Source organism: Diorhabda carinulata, chromosome 10 (genome assembly GCF_026250575.1).
Source record: "Diorhabda carinulata isolate Delta chromosome 10, icDioCari1.1, whole genome shotgun sequence".
NCBI classification, from domain to species: domain Eukaryota; kingdom Metazoa; phylum Arthropoda; class Insecta; order Coleoptera; family Chrysomelidae; genus Diorhabda; species Diorhabda carinulata.
The window spans coordinates 1,810,207-1,832,768 of NC_079469.1; the positions used below are offsets into that span (position 1 = coordinate 1,810,207).

The 22,562-nt window shown below is 29.4% G+C and overlaps 3 protein-coding genes across 5 annotated transcripts; 1 reads left to right on the plus strand and 2 right to left on the minus strand.

Moving 5' to 3' along the window:
• Positions 1–434: 434 nt before the first annotated feature.
• On the minus strand, positions 435–12,148 carry LOC130898939 (lethal(3)malignant brain tumor-like protein 4). 2 transcript variants are annotated; one of them, XM_057808555.1, is made up of 7 exons: positions 11,392–11,631; positions 11,046–11,186; positions 8,524–10,699; positions 6,372–6,600; positions 4,366–4,677; positions 4,083–4,305; positions 435–1,077 (listed from the first exon to the last, which is right to left on the minus strand). In XM_057808555.1, exons 3-7 carry the CDS (start codon positions 10,693–10,695, stop codon positions 564–566), a joined length of 3,450 nt encoding a protein of 1,149 aa, XP_057664538.1. In that variant the 5' UTR covers positions 10,696–10,699; positions 11,046–11,186; positions 11,392–11,631; the 3' UTR covers positions 435–563. The 2 variants fall into 2 exon arrangements, with proteins under 2 accessions (XP_057664538.1, XP_057664537.1); XM_057808554.1 differs by lacking the exons at positions 11,046–11,186; positions 11,392–11,631 and adding an exon at positions 12,019–12,148 and having other exon boundaries at positions 437–1,077.
• A 79-nt stretch (positions 12,149–12,227) lies between these two features.
• Positions 12,228–19,663, plus strand: LOC130898945 (protein-L-isoaspartate O-methyltransferase domain-containing protein 1-like). Of its 2 annotated transcripts, none has more exons than XM_057808571.1 (6): positions 12,228–13,255; positions 15,580–15,794; positions 15,853–15,955; positions 16,006–16,199; positions 16,248–16,482; positions 16,538–19,663. In XM_057808571.1, exons 1-6 carry the CDS (start codon positions 12,556–12,558, stop codon positions 16,840–16,842), a joined length of 1,752 nt encoding a protein of 583 aa, XP_057664554.1. In that variant the 5' UTR covers positions 12,228–12,555; the 3' UTR covers positions 16,843–19,663. The 2 variants fall into 2 exon arrangements, with proteins under 2 accessions (XP_057664554.1, XP_057664555.1); XM_057808572.1 differs by having other exon boundaries at positions 12,245–13,255; positions 16,015–16,199.
• Positions 19,664–20,792: 1,129 nt separating this feature from the next.
• LOC130898951 (cytochrome c oxidase assembly protein COX16 homolog, mitochondrial) lies at positions 20,793–21,199 on the minus strand. Its single transcript, XM_057808580.1, has one exon. The coding sequence runs from the start codon at positions 21,161–21,163 to the stop codon at positions 20,864–20,866; it is 300 nt and encodes a 99-aa protein (XP_057664563.1). The 5' UTR covers positions 21,164–21,199; the 3' UTR covers positions 20,793–20,863.
• Positions 21,200–22,562: the final 1,363 nt, after the last annotated feature.

Sequence of the window (22,562 nt, forward strand, 5' to 3'; positions counted from 1 at the left end):
CTTTTCACAGTACTAAACTATTAGGTGATGAATTTGCGAAGAAAATACATGATTTTATTTGAAAAATCCTACAAAAGAAAATAACAGAAATTTTCATCTGATTTTTTAGTATAATATTCTAAAAATATTAATTAATTTCTGAAAAAATCAAGGTTGCGTTCGCGATTAAAATTTCTGAGATACAGAGCGTTAAACTAGACACATCGAAAAAAAGAATATTCAATTTTAAAGTCTCATATCTCAGAAGATAATCGCTTTAAAAATGTGAAATTTTCAAATTTTGTATATAATTTAGTACTGAAACCATAAAAAATAGAAGAAAATATGTGGTACAATTTTTGTCAATCAGAGGAATTAATAGTTACGGTTCAGCATAAAAACAATTTCTCATTCATTTATTGTATTTTTTTTTTCGAAAATAAGGAATAAAACGATAAAAAAATGAAAATATTTATTATTCGTGAATAAAATTCGTAAATATATGTATATATTTATATGTATATATGTACAATAAATCAAACAATATGAACAAAACGATGAATAATAAAGAAAAAAAAAATTTTTCACGAAAACAGTTTTTTAAACACTTGCTGCCTTAATAAAAGTATACTGTTGTACAATTTCAGTGCCGGACCGACTTTTATTTTCAATATAGTTAAAATGTCCTTTTGGCTCAACAATAACAACGCCTCGCCGTCGATGTCCTCCCTTCGGAACACTTCACTTATTTTATTACAACCCGGTATATTCGACACGAAACTCACAACTTCTCTGTTCGACCACAATCGGGGATCGAAATCGGTTTTTATGTATTTTTGCAAAAATTCCGAATGTTTCGCCCAAGATTTCCGTTCGGCCGGAACGATGTTCGCCCTTTCGATGAATTCGCGCGCGCTCTGCTCCACACTTTTCACGTCCAATTCTTTTTTCACCAGTTTCGGCGTTTCCTTCGTCGGTTTCTTTTCGGGCGGTTCTGCTTCTTCTTCTTCTTCCTCCTCCTCTTCTTCTACTTCGTCTTCGGACGCTGGTTTCGGTTCGGGTCGAGGGTGTTTCGGAGGGCGACCTGGACGAGGTTTACTGGAAACGAAAAATATCGTGAAAAGTTGGAAATTTTTGACAAAATTATTTCAAAATGTCAAAGATGTCTTTTATAGTATCCATACAATGTAATAATTTTCAACCCTGAATAATGGGTCGGAATTTCTGAGGAAAAAAACACGTTTTTATTTGCAAAATCCTAAAAATCATAAACAACAAAATTTCTATCTGAATTTTTGGAAAAATGCTCTTATTAAACAGGTCTATAAGAAAAAAATCGATATTATAAACATAGTACAAATTATTTTAGAGCTTTAAAGTTGAAAAATGCAAAATTAATGATCAACTTTATGGTCTTATATCTCAGAAAATATGAATATAAAAAATGAATAAATTTCACAATTTATATACAATTCTTTTATGAATTAATGATAATTAAAAGAAAATTTCTGGAATTGAACGTTTTAAAATTTTTCATAGGTGGAATAGATTGAAAAAAAATACAAGACTTCACGTAAAAAATCGCACAAAAGAAAATAATGGAAATTTTGAGTTCATATTTTCAAAAAATATTTTAAAAGGATCAATCTATTTATAAAAAAAATCACTTCATCCTAAAGTTTGAAATTTCTGAAATACAAAGGGTTAAACTTGAGATTTGCTAAGTGTAGAGAAAAAATCAATTGTTAACTTTACGTTTCCATATCTCAGAAATTATAGATATAAAATAGGTGCAAATTTCATGATTTGTAGACAATTCTTTTCTGAATCAATGGAACTTGGAAGAAAATTTCTGGAACAGAACGTACTGATATTTTTTATTGGTTGGAAATTTTGAAAAAAATAAAAAATACAAGCCTTCATTTAGAAAATCGCAAAAAAGAAAATAATGGAAATTTTGGGTTGATATTTTCAAAAAATTCACTTCATCCTAAAGTTTGAAATTTCTGAAATACAAAAAGTTAAATTAGACATATTCAAAATCGAGAAAAAAATCAAATGTAAACTTTACGTTCCCATATCTCAGAAATTATAGATATAATATAGTGCAAATTTCACAATTTGTAGAAAATTATTTTCTGAATCAATGGAAATTGAAAGAAAATTTCTAGAATTAAACGTAATGATATTTCTCATTGGTTGAAAATTTTGAAAAAAAATACAAGCGTTCATTTGGAAAATCGCAGAAAAGAAAATGATAAATTTTTTGAGCTGATACTTCAGAGAATTACTTTAAAAAGATAATTATTCCAAAAAAAAACTCCAGTTTGCCCTAATGGTTTACATTTCCGAGATAAAGAGTGTTAAAGTACACACATAAAAAATTGAAGAAAAAAATTATATTCAGCTTTGAAGTCTTATATCTCAGAATATATTGAAATTAGAAATGTGAAGTATTGAAAAAAAATTTTTCAATGAATTGATATGAATTCCAAGAAAATTTCTTTGCTCCGACATTTTTTATTCAAAAAACTATTAGTTCAAATTTTTAAAAAATAATACACTTTGTTTTAAAAATCATACAAAGCAAAATAATGAAATTTTTGAATTCTTTATTTTAAACTTTAGCTCTAAAAAGTTCGATACATCACGAATAAAATCATAATTGCCTTAACGACTAAAATTCCGGAGATACAAGCGTTAAAATAGAGAGATATCAAAAATCAAAGACTAAAATGGTATTCAACTTTAAAGTTCCATATCTCAAAAAATAATAACACTAGAAACTTGAAAATTCACAGTTTCTAGACAATTCCTTCCTGAATCGACGAAAAGTAAAAGAAAATTTATAGGTCAAAGTGAGTTGGAATTTCTATAAAATTCCTAAACCATTATTTGAGAAAAAACATGATTTCATTCGAAAAATGATACAAAAAGCAATAAAAAAAATTTTGACCTGAAATTTTAGAATGATGTTCCTAAGATATTATTGTATTTGTAAAAAAATCAAGATTACGTTCACGATTGAAATTTCTGAGATACAGAGCGTTAAAGTAGATACATCAAAAATCAAAGAAAAAAATGATGATCAACTTTAAAGTCTCATATCTCAGAAAATAATGACTTTAGAAACTTGAAAATATTACACATTGTAGACAATTTCTTCATAAATCGACGGAAATAAAAAGAAAATTCATGGGTCGAAGAGTATTCGAATTTTTATAAGTCTTAAGCATTATTTGATAAATTTGAGAAAAAAAAATTATTTTATTTAAAAATCCTACAACAGGCAATAAGAAAAATGTTGATCTGAAATTTTAGAATGATATTCCTAAGATATTAATGTATTTGTAAAAAAGTCAATATTAGGTTCACGATTGAAATTTCTGAGATACAGAGCGTTAAAGTAGATACATCAAAATCAAAGAAAAAATGATACCTCGAAAAATAATGACTTTAGAAACTTTTAAATTTCACAGATTCTAGACAATTTCTTCCCGAATCGAAGGAAATTAAAAGAAAATTTAAAGGTCGAAGAGTGTTGTCCTAACCCATTTTTTGAAAAATTTGAGGAAAAACCTGATTTCATTTGAAAAATCATACAAAAGGTAATAAGAAAAATTTTGATCTGAAATTTTAGAATGATATTTCTAAGATATTAATGTATTTGTAAAAAAATGAAAGATTACGTTCACGATTGAAATTTCTGAGATACAGAGCGTTAAAGTAGACACATCAAAAATCAAAGAAGAAAATTATGTTTAACTTTGAAGTCTTATATCTCGGAAAATAATGACTTTAGAAATTTGAAAATTTCACACATTCTAGACAATTTCTTCCTGAATCGAAGGAAATTAAAAGAAAATTTAGAAGTTGAAAAGTTCTGAAGTCTGAAGTCCTAAAGGAAAAAATGATGTTCAACTTTAAAGTCCCATATCTCAGAAAAAAACATTATTAATATCGTAAAAAACTTGTAGAGATAAAAAAAATTCTTCCTGAACCTAAGGATAATATAAAAAAGGTTCTGTAAGAAATAATTGCGCAATAAATTATTAAAAATAACAAATAATCTAATTTTCGTACAATAAGATAAAAACACTTACATTTTACACTCTTTCGGTTCCCTGGAAACGGGCACGACCGCTGCCGGGCTCTTATCCGGACTGAGCAATCTATCGGGCACGATTTTTTCGATATCCAAATTTTCGTCCGAATAAGGACAATATTTTGGCGTGGAATGAACCGCGAATTTCGGTCCCTTTATATGCCCTTGTCCCCTACAACCGACAGTCGGACATTCCAGAAAATCGTACACGTCATCGGGAGCTGAGGAGAAAAAAAAAACAAAATCAAAATACGGGAGACGCACGCGATGGAGCTTCTTACTTAGAGGAGGTTCTATGGGATGTCCGGTTTTTTGACACCAACCCATCGGGTGTATGTCTGGACTATCGTCATCCACCCAATAGCTGTAACGATCCGGCCAGCCGTCAAAATGTATCCTAATTTGATGTTCTTTGACGTCGTCGACTGTAGCCACCCTGATTAATTGGGGTACGCGTCGGTCGACGCTTTCGAGGCGCATGCCTCTCTTAAAACCGCAAGCGGGTCGTTGTTTAAACGCCCTTACCGGTGCAGCTACAGCTTTACTTTCCTTCAAGTAAGTTTCCCAAGAAAACGACTCCGGATTCGGGTAATCTGGAAGACAAATCGCGAAAGGTCGCATATCGTAACTATAACGACATCCGAGATCAATATGGCAACGGCGCATTTAATTTGTAATCAATAAAAAGTAAAACTTTCAATTCGAAATATATGTAAAATTTATGATCCCATATCTCAGAAAATTTTAGTATACGTAATGTGAAAATAATACAATTTATAGAAAAATCTTCCCAGAATCGATGGAAATTGGAAAAAAAATTCTGGAATGTACCGTTTCGAAAATATTTACTTCTAAACTATCAAATGAAAAACTTTAAAAAAATACTTGTTTTCATTAAAAAAATCATACAACTGGCAATCATAGAAATTTTGAGTTCATGTTTTAGAAAAATCCTTTGGGAATAACGATATATAGAAAAAATAATAGAAATTGATACAACAGTTAAAATTTTTGAAATAGAGGGCTTTAAAGTAGAGACATGAAAATAAAGAAAAAAAAATTATAGTTAACTTTGAAGTCCCATATCTCAGAAAATAATGGCAATATAATTTTGAAAATTCCATAGTTTACAAACAAAAGGATCAATACACAAAGGAAAAATTGAAATTATCCTAAAGATTCGAGTTTATGAGATAGAAGGCTTCAAAGTAGAAGCATGGAAAATCAAGAGAACAAAATTTAAAGTCCCATATCTCAGAAAATAATAGAAGTAAAAATGTGAAAAGTTCACATGTTGTTGACAAACGGATCAATACAAAAAAATGAATATCAATTTTGTCCCAACGAATGGTATTTGTGAGTTACAGGACATTAAAATGGAGATGTGAAAAAAGCAGAGAAAAAATTATGATTAACTTTTAAGTCCTATATCTCAGTAAATAATTAAAATAGAAATTTGAAAATTTCACAGGATATAGACAAAAAGATCAATATAAAATTATAGAAATTAATTTTGTCCTAACGGTTGGTGTTTAATTGGTGAGATACAAAGCAATAAAATGAAGATACGAAAAATCTGAATAAAAAATGACGGTTAACTTTTAAGTTCTATATCTCAAAAAATAATGGGATTAGAAATTTGAAAATTTCACAGGATATAGTCAAAAAGATCAATATAAAATTATAGAAATCAATTTTGTCCTAACGGTTGGTGTTTGTGAGATACAGAGCAATAAAATGGAGATACGAAAAATCGAAGAACAAATAATGGTTAACTTTGAACTCCCATATCTCAAAAAATAATAACAATAGAAATATGAAAATTTCACAGAACGTAGATAATTTTTTTCAAAATCGATGAAAATTAAAAAAATTTGTGTCACAAAACGTTTTGTTTCAAGTTTGTATAACCAAAAAAACAATAATTTTTTTAGATTTATGTTAAAGAAACTCAAATATGAATATTCGAAACTTATTATTTGACGTACAGATAATAATTATTGCATTGGCATTGTAATACGAATCAAATATCTAATCTTCAAACCGATAATAAAATAATTACAAATACGAATCACTCAATCTAATAAAAACAAATTGTTAAATTCATTATTCAGATAACACAAGTCGACACATCGCACAAGAATCGAAAAAATCCATAAATCATGTGTCAGCGATAAAACAAAAAATATTTTAATGGTTTTTCCGAAGTCTTCCTGTCTAATAATCAAAACATAAAGCGATAAAAATCGTTTCATTATCCACCGGTGATATGTTGTTGAAAACTTACCATTAGGAGGTGTCAAGTTGTGCCCATATTGATCACACCAACCGACAGGATGGATATAAGGAGACGTAGGATCCGCCCAATAATCGTAGATGTCGTCCCAACTATCGAAATGCACTAAAATTCTATTATCCATCATGTCTCTGATTGTAGCTACACACACTAGTGACGTATTTTTCCTATCGACTGCCTCGAGCTTCATTCCCACTCTAAATCCGTTCGGACAAATGGCCTGAAAATGTTACCACGTTTATCAAACTATAGAGCTCATAGTCTGCATTCCATTTGACAACATTGGTTGTCATATTGACTATGTATTGACAATTATATTGATTATTTGTTTATGACTATATTGGCTACAATGTTCACTATATTTTGACTACTATGTTGGTTATAGATTGACTATTAATTGAAGACTATATCGGTTTTGTATTGACTATAATTTAGACTATACATTAATGACTATGTTGCCTACAATGTTCACTATGTTTCGACTACTATGTTGATTATAGATTGACTATTAATTTATGACTATATCTGCTATGTATTGGCTATTAATTGATGACTATATTAGATATGATATAGGCTATGTATTGACAATTATATTGACTATAATTTCGACTACTATACTGACTATAAGTTTACTATTAATTGATGACTATATTGGCTGCCATATTATTATGTTTTGACAATTATACTGGCAATATTTCTGACTACTCATCTTCTCTAATATTGGTTATTTATTGACGACTATGTTGGTTATAATATTTATAATACATTAACTAATATGTGGACTACAATGTTCATTATTTTTACTAATATAATCGCCATAAGTTGACTATTAATTATTGATTATATTGACAATTATATTGGCCATAATTTTGATCATATATCAATGATTATATTGACTGTGTTTTGACTGTAGATTAATAACTATATAAACTGTCATATAGTCTATGTATCGACATTTATATAAGCCAGAAATTTGACTATACATTTCACTATATATAGACTATTATCATGGGTATATGTTGACTATGATTTGATGACCTTATTGGCTGTCATATTGACTTTGTATTCATATTTATTTTGACTATACGTTTTTTTTGTGATATCGACTATATATTAATGATTAAAAAAATTATAATATTGACTATACTAGCTATAAAACTGACTATACATCGATGATTGTATTGACTAGGAATTTATAATTGTATTGACTACCTATTGGTGACTTTATTGACAATAATTTTAACTAAACATTGTCATTATATTGGTTATAAAACCCAATGTATATTGATGACTATGTTGCCTATAATATTAATTAAGAATTGATGACTATATTGACTTTAATATGGTCTACATTTTGACAACTTTACTCCAATAATAATTACTATAAATTGAAGATTGTGAGGTCTATATTATTAACTATATATTGATGACTACATTGGCTATAAAACTAACTATATTTCAACGAATATGTAGGCTATATTATTGACTATGATATAGGCTACATTTTGACAACTTTACTCCTATAATAGTCATCATAAATTGACGATTGTGAGGCCTATATTATTGACTATATATTGATGACTACATTGGCTATAAAACTGACTATATGTCGACGAATATGTAGGCTATATTATTGACTATGATATAGGCTACGTTTTGACAACTTTACTCTTATAATAGTCATTATAAATTGAAGATTGTGAGGCCTATAATATCGACTAAATATTGATGGTTACAGTGACTATAATATTGACTACATTGGCTATAATATTGACTATAAAAGGTGGAAATTGAAATATAAATAAAAATAAAGGTTTACTGATTAATTTTGAAGAATGAGTGTGCAATTTGAGTAATTTTTGGAGAAGAAATGATCAAGTCGAGGAGAAAATGTAACCAAGAAGAATAAAAATAAGAACGAGGATAATGAAAAGGAAATTAAATATGCAATTTACATGGAAATAAATAAAAAAAGAACAAATAGAACAGTGGATGTACTAATTGAGGTTAGATAGTCGTAGAATACGTGGAGATGTGAAGAATAGACAATGAAATGTGTGAAGGAGAAAAAGTAATAAAGGAAAAAAAAATAGAAAAGGTAATTTTCGGTATATAAGTGAAAAAATCGAAAAAGGACACTCACCTGTCCGGCCCTATTGGCGAAAAGATGTTTGGGCGCCGCGGTACTTTTCGTATATTTCAAATACTGGAACCAATTGAAATTATCGACCGTATATCCGGAAGGAGGTTGCAACACGTGTCCATACTTTTCGCACCAACCCATAGGGAAAATATCCATACTATCGGCGTTACACCAAAAATCATAATTATCAGGATAGCCGTCGAAATGTAACCTAATCCTGTAACCGACAACTTCTGCTACGGTAAGAACACAAAAATAAGAAGGGTGTTGAGGATCGACTCCTTCGAGTTTCATTCCCGGTCTGAAACCGTTTCTCGTATAAGGAAATGGATCTTTGAATAATTTGACGGGCGCCGGTTTGGCTTTGACGTGCTCCAAATATTTCGACCAAGAAAAACCTTTCTTTTTACACGCCCACGGATACGACATGAACTTATCCTGGGAAACGTTGTTATCCATGGAATCCTCTTCACTTTCGTCTTCTAATTTAATTATATCCGTTTCCGTTTTCGTTTTTTTCTTTTTCTTTTTGAACCTATCCGCTTTTTCCTTCTTCATCAATTTGTTTTGATAATTATCCCTACAATCGTAGCTGCAAAATTTCGGATTTATAAAATCCGAAGACAGACCGTAACAACCGCATTCCAAACAACGCATCTCCTCTTGATGATAATCAGTCTTCATTTTTTCTTTAGCTTTGGCCATTCTCTTATCGATGATCGCTTTGTATTCTGATTCGGTTATATATTCGATTAAATTGAATTCGTTTAATATAAATTTGATTTCAGAACCTGGTAAAGTACCAATACCGTCGTCCCAAGTCAAAACTTTCTGTAAATCGCAATCTTCCAATTTTAAAAAAGGTTTTTCTTTTATTAATTCGATTTCCACTTCGCTTGTTAAATTTTTCTTCGATTCCTCCTTTGTTATTTCGATGGAAGACTGTTTACTTATTATTTCGTTACCGTAACCATCTGTCGAAGTTACTTCCATTTCATCGTAACCTTTAATGCAAGTCAACGTCGATTTTCTTCTACGTTCCTTTTCTTGTGGTTTCTGAGGGGCTGGTATACTTATAACCACGCTATTATCGACTTCGCAATCAATATTCGTTTCTTTATTATCTGAAATTAAACCTGCGTTATTATTACTAACTAATAAATTACTAGTTTTGTCCGTTTTACGATCTAAATAATTGTAATTCTTTTTTAATATCGATACTCCGTGCTTGGGAAACTTCGTCGGTAATTTATTTAGTATCACAGAAGTTCTTATTTCGCTTTGGGACCCAACCGAATCTTCGGTAATACTCAATTCGTAAGTTTTGTTAGTCAGATCGTTTTTTTCCGGGCTATCCAAATCGATTACTTCATCACACACTAATTTTTCTTCACTATTACTATCCCCGTCTACACTATTTTCACTATTACACATTACCATTGATGGTTCCACTTGTATTTGACCATCGCTTATTTTAAAATTGTTGTAAACTTTCGGTTGTGTAACAACCGGTTCTGATATTGGTACAGGCATCGGTAATATGGCTAATTTTGGTTGAACGGTGCTTGTAGTTGTTGTAGCAAGTCTGTTTGTTGTTAATTTAGGCATTGGAGCGAATAGGAATTTTTGTTGTTGATTTTGCGATTGTATAAACGTATTTACGTTGTTATTATTTAATATAGTATTAGTTTCGTTTAGTTTATTTGACGGTTTTAACATTGTAAAAACCCCAGCGATTTTTGTTCCACCCGAAACTGTAACCGGAACTAAAGGCACCATATTTCCTTGAGGTTTATGTATAACTAAAGGAGTTTGTCTATTTGTAGTAAAAATTACGTTAGGATTTGTTGTTAAACTAAGCGATGTAGTTACATTTGAACTACTTTTGCTCCCATTATGATCTACTGTTGCTAATTGAAAATTATTCACAATTACGTTACTATTTGATTTATTAACAGAAGAAAACGACGTTTTCGAATTATTTTGTATGTAAACTAAAGGTAAAACTTGAGTTTTCATTGTAACAGAAGTTGGTGGATCACATTTAGAAATGGTTACATCTGGAGAATTATTTTCTATAATAAGGTGATTACTGTTTGAATTAATATTTATTTTCGAGGTATCCAAATCTTCTCTAGAAATTGTTAATTCTGTAGATGTGAATGAAGACATTTCTCTGCAAAAACCGTAAATTCCAAAATTACTTTTCTTTTTTTTTTTAAAGAAAAAATAGAAACTACTACATAATTATTAAATTAGAAGTGACTCGATATTCTAATCAATTATATTAAAAGTACAACTAAAGCGAAAGAAAAAAAATATACCTTATTAACAAAATTCAAACCCTAACTATATAAAAATATAAAATATATTAGTTCGATACAGATATAAAAGTCCTTGTCTGACGGTTGTGACTGTTCACTACATCACGAAACTTTTCTATTTTATAAAATAAAACTCAAGGTAAACAATATATTACTTGTATAAACGAAATAAAAATATTAAAATTTAATTATAAATACCTTTACAAATACTCCATAACCACTACACTATTAAAAAACTTAAATTTTATGACAGAACCAAAAAGTATTCATCAGATTTTCACAAATATATGTAAGATTATGAACTCGCATGCGCGTTCAGTGAGTGGGGAGTCGATTTCCCTAAAATTTTCGCGCTTTAACACATTTCAAAAAATTTTTTAATATAAAAACACATTTTTCTTCAAATTTAACTGAAATCATAATATCATAAACCTATTTATTGATTGATTTTATAAAAGATATAAAAGAAGCTTGTCCTAGTTTAAATTTATATCGTTTTTTTATATGACACCATTTACTTATTTAACATAACTAGATAACTTACATCACACGATGAATGGAATGTTAAATGTTATTTACAAGTCGACTATTAAAATAGAAACTAAAATATAAAAACAAATATTGAACTTAAAATTAATTATACGATTGATTATTCGATACCTTAATTCAATAATATTAATATACAAAACAATTTACGTTAAAGGAAATGGAAGCCATTATTATAATGAATGTCAAATAATGATTTTAAAAATAAACATTCTTTTAAAACCAAATTACTAGTAATAAATACGATATAATAACTATTTTAATAAGTAATATATTTATTTTAATCGTATTATAAGAACAAACACGAGTTTTTAATATAATTTAACATGTTTATATAGGTATAAAAAATCCTATCATCGTTTTATATATAAAAAAAATACGTGCAGGCTATTACAATAGATTTATTTAAATAAAAATAAATCGATATTAAAGTTATAGTTTTGGTTTAATAATTTTTAAATATCTATTTAAAATGTCAAACCCATAAAATTATTTTTCGATATATATTATTTGCAATTGATATTTAACGAATTATTATAGATTAATTATTCTTTGATTCTCCGAATTTTTATATTTAGATAATATATGTTTTTGTAATGTTCTATTAATTAGATAAATAAATTACCTGAATAGATGTTTAATTAAACGCTTGCGCGGATTTCTACGTAGTTGCCGGATTTCATAAATTTAAATATATATATAATATTTATCACTAAATCACCTATATCTTAGAAAATATTTTTTGACTACCACTTTTTATATCTGACATTAGTAATAAATAAGCGTGCATAAAATCTTTTATATAAATATAGAGTAGATTTCAATTAAATAAATAATAGAACTGGCAACATGTTTGTGTTATGAAGGAGAAAACGAAAACAGCTGGTTGATCTCCCACTTGTATAGTTAATTCTAGGTATTCAACGTTCTAAAATACATTATTTGACGCTAGTGATTGTTTTGAACTATTTAGTGTGAATGTTCTCGATAATTAGTTATGCATTCGATAAATTTTAATGACTATTTTAATGTATCGAATAGTGTTTAAAAAAAGATTAGAAACCACCATTTTGTGAATGTACTTTGTGTTGTTTTGTTCTTCATTTTATTGACGTAGAATGTCAGTGCTTATTTACTAAAGATATTTTTCTGTACGATAAAAATGGGTGGCGTTGTGAGTTCTGGTCAAAATAACGACGATCTTATAGACAATTTACTCGAGGCAGATTATATCAAAACACCTCTAATAGAAAGAGTTTTTCGCGCAGTTGATAGAGCCGAATATTTTTTACCAGAAGGTAGAGCTAACGCTTATAAGGATTTAGCATGGAAATTCGGTAATCTACATTTATCGGCCCCGTGTATTTACAGCGAAGTAATGGAAGGACTCTGCCTAAAACCCGGATTATCGTTTTTAAATTTAGGATCCGGTACTGGTTATTTAAGCACCATGGTGGGTCTCATTATTGGTCATTACGGTATCAATCACGGTATAGAATACCACAACGAAGTCGTTCAATACGCCAACAAGAAACTTGAAGATTTCAAAAAATATTCGGGAAGTATCGACGAATTCGATTACTGCGAACCGAAATTTATACAAGGAAATTGTTTGTGCCTTACCACTGAGTGTAACGCTCAGTACGATAGAGTTTATTGCGGCGCCGCTTGTCCCGAACAATACGCAAGTTACATGAAAAATTTACTCAAAATCGGCGGGATACTCGTAATGCCTCTCGATGATCAATTGATGCAAATTAAACGCAGTTCAGAGACTAGTTGGGAAGTTAAATCCTTGCTACCGGTGTCTTTTGCTTCACTTATCCAACCAACAGAAGGAAAACAAGATTGGGTGCAATTAAGTGAGTCATTTATTTCATTATTACACTAAATTTCTGTTTATGCGAATTTTTTTATTGATACAATTTACTTATGCCCTTTTTTACGATTTCTATCATTTAAGCGTTTAAATTAACTGATAACAGACGTATTTTACTTTGTTGAGATTAGTTTTTGCGACATTATTAGTTCAGAGATGTTTTTTGTTATATAAGTATTTGATATCTATTTTAGTATAAGAATTATAAATCTTAAAGTTCGTTCCAACCCATTGGAATGACATCTGTCTTTTGATAACTTTGAGTTATGGCCACGCAGGTGTTTTGATTAAAGGCATAAATATCTTTTAAAGCACTACACTTGTATATTTGTTTCACAATTTTAAAAGTTTCTATAAGATCTCCTCTTAAACATCTGTCTTCTAGTCTAGGTAGATTCAGTCTGATCAACCTTTCCTCATAGGACAATCCATAAAAACCAGTGGGTAGGATTTTTGTGGCCCTTCTTTGCGTCTTCTCTAAAAGATCAATATCTTTTTGAAAGTAAGGTGACCAGATCTGGAATCCAAACTCCAAAATAGGGCGTATGTAAGATTTGTACATTTTGACGAAGAGCTCTGTTGTGATGTGTACAAATGCTTTTTTTATTAGATAAATTAATGAATTGGTCCTTTTGACAATTTTGATGATTTGTGACTCCCACTTTAAGTTGTCAGTAATAGTGACACCTAAATCTTCTTGAACAGACACCACCTTCAGTGGGCTACCATTTATTAGATATTCTATATTTGGATTGGTTCTTCCAATGTGAAGCACAGTACATTTTTGTATATTTAGGTTTAATAGCCACTTTTTGGTCCAGTTGAAAATGTTCGTTAAATCATTCTGTATGGTTTCACCACTTGTAAGAGGATTGTTAGATATCTTGGTATCATCAGCATATGAGCTTTTTGTTGACTGAATTAATGACAGCAGGTCTCTGGTGTACAAGATAAAAAGTACTGGGCCGAGCACTGAACCCTGTGGTACTCCGCTAACAACATTTCCAAATTCTGATACTTTTTGCCCAACTCTAACGTAGAATTTTCTGTCAGTCAAAAATGACTCAATCCAGGATAACAGTTTTCCTCTAATTCCAAGATGCTCCAGTTTTATCAGAAGTCGTTTAATTGGGACCTTGTCAAAGGCCTTCTCAAAATCGAGATATACAGCATCAATTGGATTTCCTTTGTCCCATTCCTTAGTCCAAACGTCTAAATTATGAAGCAGATTAGTGGTGACTGACCTTCCAGGGGTAAAGCCATGTTGTTCGGCAGGCAGAATATTTTCTTCATCCATGAACTTCAGTAACTCATCCACTATTATTCTTTCCATAATCTTACATGGGACTGATGTAAGGCTAATGGCTCTGTAGTTGGAGGCTATCTTTTTATCACCTTTCTTGTGTATGGGGGTTACTGAGGCCATTTTCCAATCTCTTGGTAGTTGTCCAGACTCAAGCGAAGTCTGCATTAATAAACATAAAGGATGGGACAGGCTCTGCCAACAATTTTTTAGGAAATATGGACTGATGCAGTCTGGACCTGGTGCTGAGTCGCTTCTTAAATTCTTCAAGGTTTTTTCCAATTTTTCAACTGCAAACTCGATACTGTCAAAGGACCTCTCTACTCTTGGCATCTCTACTCATCAAAGGCTGGAAGTTCATCTAGCGCTTCAGTAACATACTGCTTACAAAACTGGTCTCTGAATACATTTGCCACAGCTGTCGCGTCTTGTACTGTATGATTCTCATCAGAGTTGATAACACAAGGAACAGATGATTTTGAACAGATTTGTTTCCTGATGTGACTGTAGAATGTCTTTGGGCTTCCAGTTTATTTCATACTGTCGCCGAGATTGTCTTATTTTGGCTGTTAGTTGGTTATTATTAAGTCTGTAGCGAGCAAAACTTTCTTCTGATCTGATTCTGGCATGTTCGTCCCATAATCTAATTTGTTCCATTAAGTATTTTTGTATGATGGTTCTTCTTTAAATGGTACAAGTGACGTTTTACTGGGGTTGATCGTGATTTATTCCTCATCACTACATGTTTCGTTTGTGTTTAGGGGTAGAAATTATATCCTACTAGATCATCCGTGTACTCCAGGAATGTAAATCCAGCGCTGCCAAGTCTATTGAGGATTTGGTCCACTACCAATGTCCACAGTAGGAGTGTTTAGACTCCTTCTTGAGGACAGCTTTTTTTTCAGTTTTATACCTACGATAGCTGAGACTAAAGTTTACAAAAATATTTTAAGCTACAGAAAATATATAATTTGTGTTTTTTTGATTTTATTCAATATTTCTAGTGGAAATTGAGCCTCAATCACTACAAGTACTCTGTAGGGCTACAATAAGAAACATTTTGAGAAAAAACGTAGAAATTGAACATCCCCCGGTTAAACGTCAATCGAATATAACCACCAAAGCCCCAAAGAGAAAGAGAGCCCTAAGAAGATTAGTAGTACCCTTATTTGACTCTGAAGATAGTTCGGATGATGAAAGACATGTTAGAATCAGCGCTGTATGTAATATGTATGAAAATAATTTTTTTTTGTTTTAATTGTTAAATTATCCTACAGGGTAGAAACCGTGATGGTGGTCGAGCTTCATTCAGAGAAGACAATGGGGGTTTTTTCAATTTCGTTTTAGGTTCGGTTAGAGATGGTAGAACGTTTTTTTCAGGTATATACCCAGTAATATTATCAATAAAAAAATGATTGTTTTCTATTTAGCTTCTTTAGATGAAAGAAATAACAGTAGCGGTAGAGAAAATAACACAGAAACCGAATTATCTAGCGAAGATAATAGAATGGAAACCGATACTGCTGAATCCACCGAAGAATGTAATAAGAAACCTAAAATAGAAACAGAAGCTGTAATAGAACACAGACCGAGTACAAGAAATGAAGAAAGTACTAATGGAGATGTAAGTACAGTTTCCATGTGGAAAATGAGATTAAGGAAATAATTTCAGGTTACTGATGGTGTCGAAGCCCAAAATGGAAGTTTAATAAATTCGATGAACGAGATCCACAACGTTTTCGTCGACGTTATAAACGTATTGAGGAATGAAAGCGACGTTAACAGCGAAGAGGAACCTCGAAGCGGTCCTAGCGAAGAGAAAAAAAAAAGGGAAAAATTCGATAGCGGATTAGGGGAGGACATTGCTTTTAATCACGCAGTTTCGTCAGAAGATGATACGGTTGAAGGTAAATCGAATCGGATTATTCGAAATATTGTTTGAATAATTTTTTTTTTCTGTAGATGCCCGTTGTAGTAGCGACGAAGAAGGTAACCATAACGAAAAGGGGAATAAACGTAGTCAGTTAAGCGAAAATAAAAGTTCTTCTTCTATATTGAAATGGCGTCGTATTGAGAGCGATATTCAAGGGATGTTTATCGATAGCAGTAGCAGTAGTGATAATGAAAACGATACTCAAAGGAAAATCGACGATAACGATATGAGGATGTATAAGAGTCCTTATACCGAACATATGAAAGCTAAAATTCAACAGTTACCATTACCGACTATTTTGAAGAAATATATTAATTATTATAGAGACTTTTAGTGAGTTTTTTTTATTAGTGTTTATAACGCGGTTGTACAGGTAGTAAGTGTTTTTATGTTTTTGTTTAAAAAAACGTCAAACTAGCTTCCGGAATAATTATTTTTTACTAATTTTATGAGAAATGGTTGTGGTTTGTCGAATTTGTTAAATATTTCGATAACATTTATTTGATTTTGTTTACAACTTCGTCTTGATACCGATTTTTCTATATTTTTTTACTTATTCATCTAAATTTTTTTTCCTAATATATACTTTTCTTTTCAATCAGATTCTTGCTATAATTTTATAAAAAATTACCCTATTTTTTTAAATTGATTGCAAATATTCTACCCTATTTTGCTTTGCTACCAATTTCTCTATAAACATCTTAGGAACAATTTGTTTTTTCACACTTTTCATCTAAATTTCATTTTCTTCGATCTATTTTTACTATTGTTTATATAGTAGCACTATATTTATGGGAAATTGATTTGTAATTTCATAGTAAATCTTCTTCATTTTCTTCCCTATTTTGTTTATAGCTTTGTTTTAGTGCCAATTTCTTCATAAATTCTTCATTTTCTAACGGGTTTACCTAAATTTCTTTTTCTGGTATCTACTTTTGCTTTTGTTTGTATTGTTACACTATTTTTATGGAAAATTGGTCCATTTTTGGAAACTTATAGCAGATTTTCTTCATTTTTCTCTCTATTTCATTTCTAGCTTTGTTTTGATACCAATTTCACTCTAAATTCCTTATTTTCTCACTCATTCATCCAAATTTCGTTTTCTGGTATCTACTTTTACTTTTGTTTGTATTTTTGCACTATTTTTATGGGAAATTGATCTATTTCTCAAAACTTACAGCAAATCTTTTTCATTTTCATTTCATCGTTTTGATATCAATTTCTTGCTCTAATTAATATTTATCTTCTTTAATTGATTCAAACTGCATTTTCTCTTGCTTCTATTCATATTACTGTTCTTATTTTATGAAAAATTGCACTATTTTTTAAAATTTATTGCAAATCTTTTTTATTTTATTTTCTATTTTGCTTTGGTACTAATTTCTCTATAAATTCCTCATTTTCTCACTCATTTACCTAAATTTCTTTTTCTGGTACTTACTTTTGATTTTGTTTGTATTATTGCACTATTTTCATGGGAAATTGGTCAATTTTTGGATTTTTATAGCAAATCTTCATTTTTCTCCCTATTTTGTTTCCAGTTTTATTTTGTTACCTATTCCTCTATAAACACCTTCGAAACAATCTTTTTCTCATACTTTTATCCAAATTTCATTTTCTTCAATCTACCTCTACTTTTGTTTATATTGTTGCACTATTTTTATGGGAAATTGATGTAGTTTTGGAATTTTATAGCAAATTTTCTTCTTTATTTTTTTTTATCACTCGTTTATCTAAATTTCTTTTCCTAGTATCTAGTTTTGATTTTGTTTATATTGTGGTTCAGTTTTAATGCATTATTATTTGAGATTTATTTGAAATTTCCTTAATTTTCTCCCCTTTTTTATTTTTAGCTTTGTTTATCTAAATTTCATTTTCTTTTATTTCTATCCATATTATTGTTCTTATTTTATGAGGAATGAAGCTATTTTTTGAATTTCATAAGTCTTATCTATTTTCCCTCCTATTTTGTTTCAAACTTTGTTTTGGTACCAATTTCTTCATAAATTCCTTATTTTCTCACTCGTTCACCTAAATTTCTTTTTCTGGTACTTACTTTTTCTTTTTTTTGTATTGTTGCACTATATTTTTGGGAAATTGGTCCATTTTTGGAATTTTATAGCAATTTTGTCCATTTTTCCCCGTTTGTTGTTTTTAGCTTTATTTTGGTATCAATTTTTCTAATCGAAACTCTTCACTAGTTTATCTAAATTTCATTTTCTACTTTTCTGTAGGTTCAAATGAAATTTATCCAACTTGTTGAAATTTATTGCATTTCTTCTTTATTTTCCTTTCTTTTCAAGTTTTGAATAATTTTTCATTTCACAGTTATCTTACTATCTAATCTTCATTTAAAATATAAAACTGTTTCTCATTAAATTTAGTGTTTCTAGAAAAATAATTCGCTTTTAAAATCTAATTAAAAAACATAAAAACATTTTTTAAAAATATCCCAATTTATGATATTAAAAAAATTTAAAATAAAATTATTTTCTCAGTTAGCTAGTTATAAAAATAAAATATAATTTGAGTATTTTGTGTTTTCTAAATTCCTTATAACGAACAAAATTAATTTAAACCCAATAAATATTGCTCAAATATAGAACTTAGATCAATTTTATGTGATTTAGATGGTTATGTATGACATAATTCGAATTTATACGTTTCCGAAAAAAAAATACAAATTAACAAATTTTTACAATATTTCTGCCTAAAAACGTCACTTTCTTCCATATTGAATCAATTCTAATTCCAACTTATTCCACGGAAAATTATTCTGTCCTAATTTGAGTTTTCATTTATATTTTCATGTTTTCATACTTATTATGAAAGTGAAGTTTGTTATATTTTCAAATTTTAATGATTTTCCGAAATAATACATAGGACAAACTAGCATAAAAACGTTATTAATGATCAAGGAACATTTTGATAATTTTTATATTTGATAATTTATTGCAATTATAAATGATAGTTATATTGAAATAACCGAAAATTACAACTTTATTTTTGTGAAAATATAAGAAAACATGAGAAACCGTTTTACCTACAATATTTATTCATTACGTTACATGTATTCGAATAGAATTTAATTTTTGTGGAATTTTATGTATAAGTCAAAAATTTAAGTTGGGAATAATAAATTAGATGAAAAAACATGTTATTAGTTTCTTTTTGACCCATTTTGTCCAATTCGATTGATAAAAAAATTATTTCATAAATCTTCAAGCCATCCAAAACTTTCTTTCTATTCCAATAAACCAATTTCCTCTTTCAGACCCCCTTATTAAAATATTTTTCCATTTCGATCCGTTCATAATGAATTTTAATTATAAACTCCACTGCGTATTTATACCAAAAAGGAATTTTTCGAATCGTTCTAGAAAATAAATTAAATTAAAAATGCCTTTTTTTTAAATTGGTTAAAAACAAATTATAAACGAATTTCCGTTATCATTAAAATATGAACAAAAAAACGATGATCGAAGATCATCGCATTCGCCAAATTTTAAACTATTCCATAACCGAATCACGGTCTATGTCGTGGACTAGTTCTTAACAGTATTTTATTCCCTCTTCAGTTTTATTTTTCGTTCTATTTGCTTCTATATCGACTATTTTGTCTTCCTAATGCAATATTTTATCTTCTAATCCTCAATTTCTGATGCCCCCATTTTGTCATTTTATATAGTTCCTCCAAATCCTACCCTACTCTTGACTGTAGCAACATCCGATGTTATCTTTCCTATTTTCATCTTATTTCTTATCTGGTTGAATCAAATCGTGCCCCATTTGCTTCGACTCGTTCCCCCTTCTAGTCCTCCATGTTTTATTCCAAAATATTCACTTTTTCTCCTCCATTTGATTCATAATTGCACATTCATTGTTCCTTGTAGTCATTACAACCTAGCAAAGGCTTTTGATTCTCCTCTTTTGTCCTATTTTCTTCTACATTTCCTCTTTTCTTCTTATTTACTAATCCACGACTCATCCGTCCTCCTAAATCCTACTTTTCTATTAAATGTTCAATCCAATAATTTTCTTGCTTCTCTTGATTTTTTTCTTTCTCTTCACCATTTTCCCTTCTTTCTCTTCCTTTCTATTTTTCACTACATTTTTCATTATTCCTTGTATCTTCACCTTAACTAATTTTTTTTCAAGAACAATAATGGTTTTGATTGTACAGGTAAGTACTTAATATTTCATATGTAATAACATAAAATAAGTCATACATACTTACCCAATATATAGATTACATAACAATCAAGTTTAAAGAATCGAACAAACTTAGTTAAAACTACGAATTTTATATTTACAATTATCACAGGATTATTTATTTTATTAACAAATAATACTAATTATTTTACAATCGGTTCTTCCCACGGTCTTGGTCCTCTAACTTGTTCCCAGTTATCGATATCGAGATTTTTAATTTTCTCGTATTCACTTTCCAAAGTCACCTCGCCGGGTTTTTTCATTTCTATACCTAATTTTTCCAATTCTTCCCTTTTTACTAAAGATACCCTAGAAAATTGGTATCGAAGATTAGTAAATTCTCTTAAACCGAACGAACCTCCAATCATTAATACGAAAAACGGTAATCCGAATTTAACAATCCTTTTGTTTAACAATCTTGAAATTTTGGATACTTGTGCCATTGTTAAATTTCGATTTCAATTAAGGTTATGCCATTATTATCGACAAAAAAAGAAGAAGTGCGAAATTAACCTACTTCACACGTCCATAAATCATTTTACGTTAATATGGTTGCCTATCTTATAGTAAATAATTAATAAATATAAAATAATCTATTTTAATACATTATTTTGTTTAATTTCTATACTAATTTTTATTAAATAATCTGTAAATAACCCCAGATATAATGTAATATAAATTTGGAGTGTATCATTTAAATGACTGATTTCAACTTCTAACTAGTTACGTAAATTTTATTGAAACCGAAAGTAAAATAACCATAGAGATATTACAGTAATATCTCTATGGAAATAACTCGATCGACGTAGATGCAAAAGCTGTAGAAATATATATAGGCGTAGATAAATTAAGCTCGCATTGAAAAAGAAAAAGAAGAAGAAAATTTATAAAAATGTTCGATTTAATATAATCATCACAGACCACACAGTGTGGTCTGTGATAATCATAAACTTATTTAATTTTAAACTCAAATGTTATTAAGATAATGAAAAAATAAGTGATATATTTTTAATTGATAATATGAGGTTATATTATTTTTTTGTTTTCTCAAATACAAAAACCAGTGTTTTCATAACGTTCTTTCTTAATAAAAATGGAAAAATAAATTCGCACTTATAACTGTTATACATTTTTAAGTACGTCAATGTTATTTAACATGAAGTACATTCATTAATGACTCAATCCAACACGAATAATGAAGTAAAACATCTTTTACTTATTGACAGTTGACAAAGAAATGTGTTCTGAACTGTATGTACACAATAATCAAGATACCTCGGTTTTAAGGAGCTTTTTGTGTTTCATTTACATGTATATATAAAGCGTGTCTCGAAAACAAACACGTCATATTAAAACGAATTCACCCAGTATAATGACTATTTTTTATTAAATATGGGACATGTTTTAAAATTAGTTACGGCGAGACTTATTTCGGTATTAATAACCTGATTGACCTTTAATTATTTATTGACAAAATTACTCCGAAACAAATTATAAAATAGTAATAATAATGTGATTAATTTTTCAAGGTCGTATTATATTGAGTTCAAATGTTATGTCGAAATAATTAATAGAAATAACTAATATTATTCGAAAATAGAAAGAATCATAGTTTGAGCTAAATTTCGAAATTCTTCGTATGAAAAAAAATCAATTTTTTGCAGGGTAGTAATTTCTTCATTTAATGTCTACTTTAAACAAAAATTTCGTGAAAGAGTTTAATGAGATTTTAGACGCAGTGTTGCCGTTATTTTCAAATTTGTCTCATAAATATATTTTATGATGAACCGAATGAATCGTTCGTTAAAAATTTAAATAAATAATTTATATAGCAACCGATAA

Coding starts and splice junctions, on each gene's coding strand:
- LOC130898939 (XM_057808555.1), bottom strand. CDS start 10,695: ATGTCTTCATTCACATCTACAGAATTAACAATTTCTAGAGAAGATTTG. Junction 4,678..6,371: donor CAACTTGACACCTCCTAATG/GTAAGTTTTCAA, acceptor TTTGTCTTCCAG/ATTACCCGAATCCGGAGTCG. Junction 4,306..4,365: donor TCCCATAGAACCTCCTCTAA/GTAAGAAGCTCC, acceptor TTTTCTCCTCAG/CTCCCGATGACGTGTACGAT.
- LOC130898951 (XM_057808580.1), bottom strand. CDS start 21,163: ATGGCACAAGTATCCAAAATTTCAAGATTGTTAAACAAAAGGATTGTT.
- LOC130898945 (XM_057808571.1), top strand. CDS start 12,556: ATGGGTGGCGTTGTGAGTTCTGGTCAAAATAACGACGATCTTATAGAC. Junction 15,956..16,005: donor TGGTAGAACGTTTTTTTCAG/GTATATACCCAG, acceptor TTTTCTATTTAG/CTTCTTTAGATGAAAGAAAT. Junction 16,200..16,247: donor AAGAAAGTACTAATGGAGAT/GTAAGTACAGTT, acceptor AAATAATTTCAG/GTTACTGATGGTGTCGAAGC.